This window comes from Limulus polyphemus, unplaced genomic scaffold (assembly GCF_000517525.1).
Source record: "Limulus polyphemus unplaced genomic scaffold, Limulus_polyphemus-2.1.2 Scaffold12424, whole genome shotgun sequence".
Taxonomy (NCBI): Eukaryota; Metazoa; Arthropoda; class Merostomata; order Xiphosura; family Limulidae; genus Limulus; species Limulus polyphemus.
In genome coordinates, this window is record NW_013678034.1 from 1 (window position 1) to 10,481 (window position 10,481).

Consider the following 10,481-nt stretch of genomic DNA (forward strand, 5'->3'; position numbering starts at 1 on the left):
TTATATTTCAATATAAAATTCAGGAAAACTTACATGTACAACTGATGTTCGGATATTCTCATGGCTCTTCTGTTTATATTTCAATATAAAATTCAGGAAAACTTACATGTACAACTGATGTTCGGATATTCTCATGGCTCTTCTGTTTATACTTCAATATAAAATTCAGGAAAACTTACATGTACAACTGATGTTCGGATATTCTCATGGCTCTTCTGTTTATATAGTGTTGGAACACATCTTCCTTTGAAGAAAACAAAGATAAATGTTAAATAAGAATTTCAGCAGTTACTAGAATGATGTGCCTAAGAAACAAATGCCTTCAAATAATAAATAACTAAAACTACCTGTTGTTGTTGTTGTTGTGTGACGTGTCAGTAAAACATTTAGCATGTCAACCTTACGAAAATCTTGAATAGTTGTAAACATTTCATATCACATCAAATGAAACAAGGTCTTTGGCATATAAGATGTACTACAAATTACTTGTACAACAAACTACTTATACAACGAGTTACTTAAATCACAAATAACTTGCACTAAGAGTTACTTAAATCACATATAACTTAAAAAATGTACACAACAAACAACTTACACTACGAGTTACTTACATCACAAATAACTTGCACTAAGAGTTATTTACATCACATATAACTTACACTACGAGTTACTTACATCACAAATAACTACACTACGAGTTACTTACATCACAAATAACTTAAAAAATGTACACAACAAATAGCTTACACTACGAGTTACTTACATCACAAATAGCTTACACTACGAGTTACTTACTTCACAAATAACTACACTACGAGTTACTTACATCACAAATAACTTAAAATGTACACAACAAATAGCTTACACTACGAGTTACTTACATCACAAATAGCTTACACCACGAGTTACTTACATCACATATAACTTAAAAAATGTACACAACAAACAACTTACACTACGAGTTACTTACTTCACAAATAGCTTACACTACGAGTTATTTACATCACATATAACTTAAAAATGTACACAACAAACAACTTACACTACGAGTTACTTACATCACAAATAACTTATACAACGAGTTACTTACATCACAAATAACTTAAAAAATGTACACAACAAATAGCTTACACTACGAGTTATTTACATCACAAATAACTTTAAAAATGTACACAACAAACAATTTACACTACGAGTTACTTACATCACAAATAACTTACACAAGTAACTTCCACCACCACAAATAACTTACACTACAAATAATTTCTATAAAAGTAACTTACAATAGAAATCACTTGCAAAAAATTAAATTACACTAGGAATTACTTACAAAACAATGTGAATTTTAATAACAGCACATTGCTTATCAAGGATCTCTGTACCAACATCAGCAGCACAAAGAAAAATATAACTTATGTGTGTACATGACAAGTCACATAACTTGATAACATATACATTAGAAACTGAAGTGGTTTAATACCAACAAATCATATATAACACATGACAAGTCACATAACTTGATAACATATACATTAGAAACTGAAGTGGTTTAATACCAACAAATTATATATAACACATGACAAGTCACATAACTTGATAACATATACATTAGAAACTGAAGTGGGTTAATATCAACAAATCATATATAACACATGACAAGTCACATAACTTGACAACATATACATTAGAAACTGAAGTGGTTTAATACCAACAAATCATATATAACACATGACAAGTCACATAACTTGATAACATATACATTAGAAACTGAAGTGGTTTAATACCAACAAATCACATATATAACACATGACAAGTCACATAACTTGACAACATATACTTTAGAAACTGAAGTGGTTTAATAACAACAAATCATATATATTTTAAGGTCTCATCAATAGTTACTTCGTACATGATCACCAACCTGTCTGTGATGGTTCAATCTGTGGATATTGACATCTTAGTTTTTCCCCAGAACCACGAGGTCGATCTGAATGTGCACTTCTGTTCTGGAGAATCATCTAAAAAAACAAGAACTATAAAACATTAATCAATGAAGCCAAAACTATGTCTTCATACTTAACTCAAGAAGTGTATTTCATTATGATTGGTGATGAAAACACAGTACACAAGTAGGTTTAAAGTAACAATACACATACACATTGAGAACAATAAAACATTGACAAAAAGCACAGTCAAAGTTAATGTATTTTTTTTATTTAAGGCTCATGGGCATAAGAAACATTAACTTAATAAATAATAAACAAACTTTCCTGTTCAGCGACATTCATACAATGCAAGTTTTCACTTGATTGGCTGTGTAGGTACCATTATGCTAAATAATGATTGGGGCGATACAAAAAGATAAACATCAAAACATGAGCTGTGTAAAAGTTCCGAAATTCGTGCATCACTACAACATTGATAAAAATTAACAACATAGAATATCAGTGTCATATACATGTAGTAGAAAAGATCAACACCAATCCACACTTCATGTAGCAACCAACTACAAAAATGGTGACATAACAGCTTTAGAAAGAATCAACACCAATCCACTCTTCATGTAGCAACCAACTACCACAATGGTGACATAACAGCTTTAGAAAGAATCAACACCAGTCCACTCTTCATGTAACAAACAACTACCACAATGGTGACATAACATCTTTAGAAAGGATCAACACCAGTCCACTCTTCATGTAACAAACAACTACCACAATGGTGACATAACATCTTTATAAAGGATCAACACCAGTCCACTCTTCATGTAACAAACAACTACCACAATGATAACATAACAGCTTTAGAAAGGATCAACACCAGTCCACTCTTCATGTAACAAACAACTACCAAAATGGTAACATAACAGCTATAGAAAGGATCAACACCAGTCCACACTTCATGTAACAAACAACTACCAAAATGGTAACATAACAGCTATAGAAAGGATCAACACCAGTCCATTCTTCATTGTAACAACCATCACAATGATAACATCTTTAGAAAGGATCAACACCAGTCCACTCTTCAAGTAACAACCAACTCCCACAATGATAACAGCTTTAGAAAGGATCAACACCAGTCCACTGTTCATGTAACAAACAACTACCACAATGGAAACAGCTTTAGAAAGGATCAACACCATTCCACTGTTCATGTAATAAACAACTACCAAAATGGTAACATAACAGCTTTAGAAAGGATCAACACCAGTCCACTCTTCATGTAACAAACAACTACCAAAATGGTAACATAACAGCTATAGAAAGGATCAACACCAGTCCATTCTCCACATAACAAACAACTACCAAAATGGTAATATAACAGCTATAGAAAGGATCAACACCAGTCCACATTCATGTAACAAACAACTACCACAATGGTGACATAACAGCTTTAGAAAGGATCAACACCAGTCCACTTTCATGTAACAAACAACTACCACAATGGTGACATAACAGCTATAGAAAGGATCAACACCAGTCCACTCTTCATGTAACAAACAACTACCACAATGGTAATATAACAGCTATAGAAAGGATCAACACCAGTCCACACTTCATGTAACAACCAACTACCACAATACGTGACATAACAGCTATAGAAAGGATCAACGCCAGTCCATTGTTCATGTAACAACCAACTACCACAATACGTGACATAACAGCTATAGAAAGGATCAACACCAGTCCATTGTTCATGTAACAAACAACTACCAAAATGGTAATATAACAGCTATAGAAAGGATCAACACCAGTCCACACTTCATGTAACAAACAACTACCACAATGGTAACATAACAGCTTTAGAAAGGATCAACACCAGTCCACTGTTCATGTAACAAACAACTACCACAATGGAAACAGCTTTAGAAAGGATCAACACCAGTCCACTCTTCATGTAACAAACAACTACCAAAATGGTAATATAACAGCTTTAGTAAGGATCAACACCAGTCCACTGTTCATGTAACAAACAACTACCACAATGATAACAGCTTTAGAAAGGATCAACACCAGTCCACACTTCATGTAACAAACAACTACCAAAATGGTAATATAACAGCTACAGAAAGGATCAACACCAGTCCACTGTTCATGTAACAAACAACTACCAAAATGGTAATATAACATCTACAGAAAGGATCAACACCAGTCCATTCTTCACGTAACAAACAACTACCAAAATGGTAATATAACAGCTATAGAAAGGATCAACACCAGCCCACTCTTCACGTAACAAACAACTATCAAAATGGTAACATAACAGATTTAGTAAGGATCAACACCAGTCCACTGTTCATGTAACAAACAACTACCAAAATGGTAATATAACAGCTATAGAAAGGATCAACACCAGTCCACTCTTCATGTAACAAACAACTACCACAATGGTAACATTACAGCTTTAGTAAGGATCAACACCAGTCCACTGTTCATGTAACAAACAACTACCACAATGGTAACATGCAGGCTTCAGAAAGCATCAACACCAGTCCACTGTTCATGTAACAAACAACTACCAAAATGGTAATATAACAGCTATAGAAAGGATCAACACCAGATCCACACTTCATGTAACAAACAACTACCACAATGGTAACATACAAGCTTCAGAAAGCATCAACACCAGATCCACACTTCAAGTGCTGAAACATCAGTGTATATCAGTATACTCTCAGAACAGGTACAGTGAATTACATGTTGTAAACATAAACCTGTTTACCATCTGTTCAGTAAAGCTACCCCTTCTTTCATATACAGTGAATATTCAATACATCTAGACAAGAAGACCTGAAATAGTTATCATCTAATTTGTGAAACACAAGAAGCTTAAGAGCAATATATTTATTACAACCAACATGTTAGTCCTATTAACCCTCTCATTATGGGCAGGTCAAAGTGCACATCATGGCATTTTAAAGAGTTGCATTCAAATATTTAATCAAACTATTTTATTATCATTGTATACAAATAAACTTGGCATCAAAAAGTAGTTAATAAATCAAATTTTTATATTATACAAGTTTTAAGTTCTTAAGTTTATAAGGAAATATTTTTTAAAATCCTCATTCCCCCCCCCTCATATAATTTTACAGCCTTCGATCTTATTTCTTTACGGAGTCATAAACTAGAAAACCATTTGCCACACCCATCTGTCACATCCTCTCTTTCACAATTTGCCAATATTTTTTATACTATATTACTTATAACAAAAGAAAGTTTTAATCTTTCCAATGATGTATTATATTATGTTGTCTGCTGTACATAGTACTGTCTGTTTCCTCTTCAGTTTGATAATTTCACTCCTGATATTCAGATCAACAAGCTTTTATTCCATAGTTAGAAAGCCAGATAAATTATAATAGTTATAGAACATTGTTTGCTTTGTGTGTGTTATCTTCTGTGTTCCTAGGTGAACTATTTTTAAGTAAATAACAATTATTTAGTGTGATAGTTCCATCATTATAAAAAAATAGGCTTAGCATCCAACAAAAAAAACAAGTGATCAAAGGTAATTACTACATTTCTTGTTTTTCATTTTTATTCTTTATTTACGGTTATAAAAGTAACTAAAATGTAACAATTAGAAACTTTATAGTTAGATTAGGTAAGATAAAAAAAGAAAAATAATAAAAATTCTTCACGAGGTATGCTCACGAGTAGCTCATACATTACGTTATTTAATACTGTAATCGAACTATGCCATCACCAAGTCATTTAAAAGTTGTGTAGCAAGGCTATTAGTTCGACAAGGGTCAAAGGGTAATAAAACAATAAAATTAAATATAAACAGATGTATATTGTTATGAGCTTTAAGCTACTTAAGATAAACAATTGTAGTTTCATGTTACAAATTTCAGTCACTCTAGAAAGAAAAAAACAGTAACTTGGACATATTTTGTATCTTTTTATGGTGGTCACAAAGACAGCCAAGTCGATCCAAATGTGTATAGAGTTAGGGTAAAGAAACTAACAGAGAAATATAAAATTTTACTGAAAAAATCTTTGATTTTTATTTAGAAAGTTTTAGAAATTACACAAATGAAATTTGATAATTTTCAAATGAAGAAAAGTACTTTTAATCTTAACGTGAAAGTTTACACTTGGAACAGTCAACATTCTGACTCCACATATTCACGGAAAAAGTTTTAGTAAAAAATACTTAAAATATCTGATTTGTTGTTTACGAAAGACTTGTAATGTTTACTGAAAGCTTGCCAAATGTCGTGAAGGTATACAAAACATATTCAAAGTTATAGTACATAAACTCTCAAGGTAACTTTAGGGTAAGACGGTCAATCACATCAACCAAGCTCATGGCAAGAGAGTTAATGTAAAGACTGTCATAAACATACCCAATCTTTAAGACTGTGACAGATAAAGAATTAAGTTTTACTCAACAAACTGCACATACCTGGTAAACTTTCTCTCTGTATTCTTCCACAGACAGCTGAATGTGATCATTACAAGGAGGTGCAACTGGCTCATCCAAACTTGGCTCTTCAGTCGACATGTGGAACCTGGATGAAAAATACCATAGTGAATTCAGAACTAGATTTAAAATGGTTTACTAGAAAATGTCAAAATTCAGATACACTTTCACATAACAGAAAGAATGAAGAGCAGTTTTTATTATGACTGTAATAATTATAATCCAGTAAAAGTCTTCCAGTTATATATATATAGATAGTAATATCTCAACAGATAATATTGATGTCACTTCTCTAGTCACACTCAAGGATTTTGCTACTCTACACAAAATTTTAAAATGTATTACTGGGTTTGTGTAAGCTACAACTAAATGATGTACTAATTTACATGGTACATTTATTATAATATGTATTATTGGGTTTGTGTAGGCTACAACTAAATGATGTGGCATTAAAACAAGATGTACTAATTTACATGGTACATTTATTATTATATGTATTATTGTATTTGTGTAGGCTACAACTAAATGATGTACTAATTTACATGGTATATTTATTATTATATGTATTATTGGGTTTGTGTAGGCTACAACTAAATGATGTGGCATTAAAACAAGATGTACTAATTTACATGGTACATTTATTATTATATGTATTAATGTGTTTGTGTAGGCTACAACTAAATGATGTGGCATTAAAACAAGATGTACTAATTTACATGGTACATTTATTATTATATGTATTAATGTGTTTGTGTAGGCTACAACTAAATAATGTGGCATTTATTATTATATATATTATTAGGTTTGTGTAGGCTACAACTAAATGATGTACTAATTTACATGGTACATTTATTATTATATGTATTATTGTATTTGTGTAGGCTACAACTAAATGATGTGACATTAAAACAAGATGTACTAATTTACATGGTACATTTATTATTATATGTATTATTATATTTGTGTAGGCTACAACTAAATGATGTGACATTAAAACAAGATGTACTAATTTACATGGTACATTTATTATATGTATTAATGTGTTTGTGTAGGCTACAACTAAATAATGTGGCATTAAAACAAGATGTACTAATTTACATAGTACATTTATTATTATATGTATTAATGTGTTTGTGTAGGCTACAACTAAATGATGTGGCATTAAAACAAGATGTACTAATTTACACGGTACATTTATTATTATATGTATTAATGTGTTTGTGTAGGCTACAACTAAATGATGTGGCATTAAAACAAGATGTACTAATTTACATGGTACATTTATTATTATATGTATTATTGTGTTTGTGTAGGCTACAACTAAATGATGTGGCATTAAAACAAGATGTACTAATTTACATGGTACATTTATTATTATATGTGTTATTGTGTTTGTGTAGGCTACAACTAAATGATGTGGCATTAAAACAAGATGTACTAATTTACATGGTATATTTATTATTATATGCCAAACAACTTTGAACTTCCAGATTTGAATCTTCCACTACAAATCAAACACTTGGAATGTTGAGTTTACACAACAGAAACAAAATCAGATATAATGTTCATTTAAAAACACACTTTTCAGGCTTTGAATGAAGTTAAAACCTCAAACTGGCTCTTCCAAGTTCAATGATTTAGTGATCTTATGCTCATTCAATATGATAGAAAACCACTAAATAACCATGTAAACATAGATCCCAGTTTTGAGAAAAGTGTGTTATACACTAAAAACCATAACTGGCAATGCCAGAAGAACTCTTAGTGCAATGTACAGAATTGGGAATAAATACGATCTCGTTCCCCATTAGACACTCCATTTCGTGAACAGGGGTCATTTTTTGGAAGATGAATACGAACAGTGTTTCAAGTTCATCAAATAATTCTAGTTAACACTACACAACTGACATTGACAGCTGTATTAAAAGACAATACCAAGATTCTTGCAGGACTTTCTGATGTAATCTAATCTCTCAATTTTCTAATCTTTATATCCCATATAGGAATGTAAATAAATCACTGTAATGTTTTAATTAAATGAATATTTCTTGCAGAGGCTGAATAGCAATGTTAAGTATTGTATTGCAAGTGTTTTTGCATTTGTCCAGGCATTTGCAAGTCCTAAATAAGACCTACTATTATCTAGAAACAATATGATTTTTATCTATAACAGGAATCAAACAATAAATCTAGATGGGGGACTCTGTATATTTAGTTTTAAAAAGTATATTGTGTAAAATCATGACATAACACAAGAATATAAAGCTTCAGAGATTAGCTTTGAAATGCTTGATTCCACACTTGTTATACTTATGAGATCCAATGAGTGTTATGTCTTCAACTAGGGCTGATAAGGCATTCTACACGTCTGTAAATCGTTGGCACATAACATATACAGTTAATGTAGTTACATACTTCCCAAGAACATCCCACACAAAAAGACAAACACTCTTTGAATCAACTCAAAAAAAATAATACAACTTCAAGGGATTTCAAACATTTAGTATTCTGACCTCTAAACTAACTCCTATAATCTTCCCTTTCATACTTTCTCCACTGTCATGACTTTGCCCTTAATGACCTCAAGCAGCATCTCTGGCATACCATCATCCACTGTAGCTTTTGTTTCAAAGAATCTTATAAAGTGTTCTCTAATTTCGACTTTATCAGAACCTACTTTGGTGAATCATACAAACAAAAGTCCAATAGAGTTATGTAGCATTTTGCTTTTTTTGCCAAGCACATGATGCTCTGAATGTATTTACTAGATAAAAGTTTTATGGTAACATTCTGAACTATTTTCTCCAGATAATGACCCTCAGCCTCCTGCATCCTCACCCTCCTCAATGTTCAGGGCCAGCCTTAAGGTGAGGTAACTTTATACCCCTATATCTACCTAATTATATCAAATACGTAGCTTAGAGAAATACCTGAACCTTTATACCCTGATATACACTTAATTTTGCCTAATATTTAATCTAGAGAAACACCTGAAGAACCATGATACCCACCTTCTTAGATAAGGATCTTTTAAAGCCTGTTCTGCACTCAATCTTTTTCTGGGGTTAAGTGACAACAGTTTACTCGAGAAAGCTACAGCTTCAACTGGTGCACCTTTCATTATATCTCGCAAATATCGTTTAGGCCTGTTAGTTTCAAAGAATGTCATAAGTTTAGTAACTCTGCAGTAGTAAAATTTAAGTTCAATAAATGTTTTTCTACACTAACTACATATTAAAACTATCTTGTAAAACTTAAGCTAAATATGAAGCATAATGTAGTTTTAAACAAAAGATTTTTAGGAAGAAATACAAATGAACGATGCTGACAAAAAATAAAAACAGAACGGCAAAATTCACATATGTTAATATTGTTCCTTTACGTATATTTACTTTAGTAAAATCATCTGCTACAAATTGTATCTCAATAGTTAAAACACATTTCTTTTATTTCTATCTCAGTAATTACCAAATCTTAAAGTAATTATTAAGTTAATAATTACTATATCTTCCGATTATTTTTAGCTCAGGAAAATCCACATTATTTTAAAAATTACTACACCTTTCAAGTATTTTAACCTCAGTAGTATCAAACCTTTCAAGAATATTAATTATTACTAAATCTTTGGTATATCAGCTGCATCTAACGTTTTTATGATTAAGCATTGTTTTTACTTGGTGGGTTTATAGTTTATGCCATCAAAGGTTGACTTAACTACTTACAAGTTAAACTAATGTACAGGTTTACATACTTATTGGCAGCCCTCTCTACAAATGATGAAGCGTAGCCAGAGGTCAAGCTTTCAACATCTACATAAACCAAATAGAACAATAGTATTATTACTGTCTGTTACACAAACAAGATATTAAGTTTGTCAAGCTTTCAACGTCTACACAAACCAAACAGAACAATAGTATTACCACTGCTGTTACACAAACAAGATATTAAGTTTGTCAAGCTTTCAACTTCTACACAAACCAAACAGAACCATAGTATTATCACTGTATGTTACACCTTAATATCTTGTTTTTTTGTCAAGCTTTCAA

The 10,481-nt window shown here is 31.5% G+C and overlaps 1 protein-coding gene across 1 annotated transcript; it reads right to left on the bottom strand.

The window, feature by feature from the left end:
- Window positions 1-6: 6 nt before the first annotated feature.
- LOC111083960 (putative serine/threonine-protein kinase C05D10.2) lies at window positions 7-10,240 on the bottom strand. The gene is made up of 5 exons (XM_022380718.1): window positions 10,187-10,240; window positions 9,447-9,581; window positions 6,418-6,523; window positions 1,922-2,018; window positions 7-244 (listed from the first exon to the last, which is right to left on the bottom strand). Exons 2-5 carry the CDS (start codon window positions 9,554-9,556, stop codon window positions 147-149), a joined length of 411 nt encoding a protein of 136 aa, XP_022236426.1. The 5' UTR covers window positions 9,557-9,581; window positions 10,187-10,240; the 3' UTR covers window positions 7-146.
- Between the last annotated feature and the right edge of the window lie 241 nt (window positions 10,241-10,481).

Coding starts and splice junctions, on each gene's coding strand:
- LOC111083960 (XM_022380718.1), bottom strand. CDS start 9,556: ATGAAAGGTGCACCAGTTGAAGCTGTAGCTTTCTCGAGTAAACTGTTG. Junction 6,524..9,446: donor AAAGATCCTTATCTAAGAAG/GTGGGTATCATG, acceptor TTTTTCATCCAG/GTTCCACATGTCGACTGAAG. Junction 245..1,921: donor GATTGAACCATCACAGACAG/GTTGGTGATCAT, acceptor TTTTCTTCAAAG/GAAGATGTGTTCCAACACTA.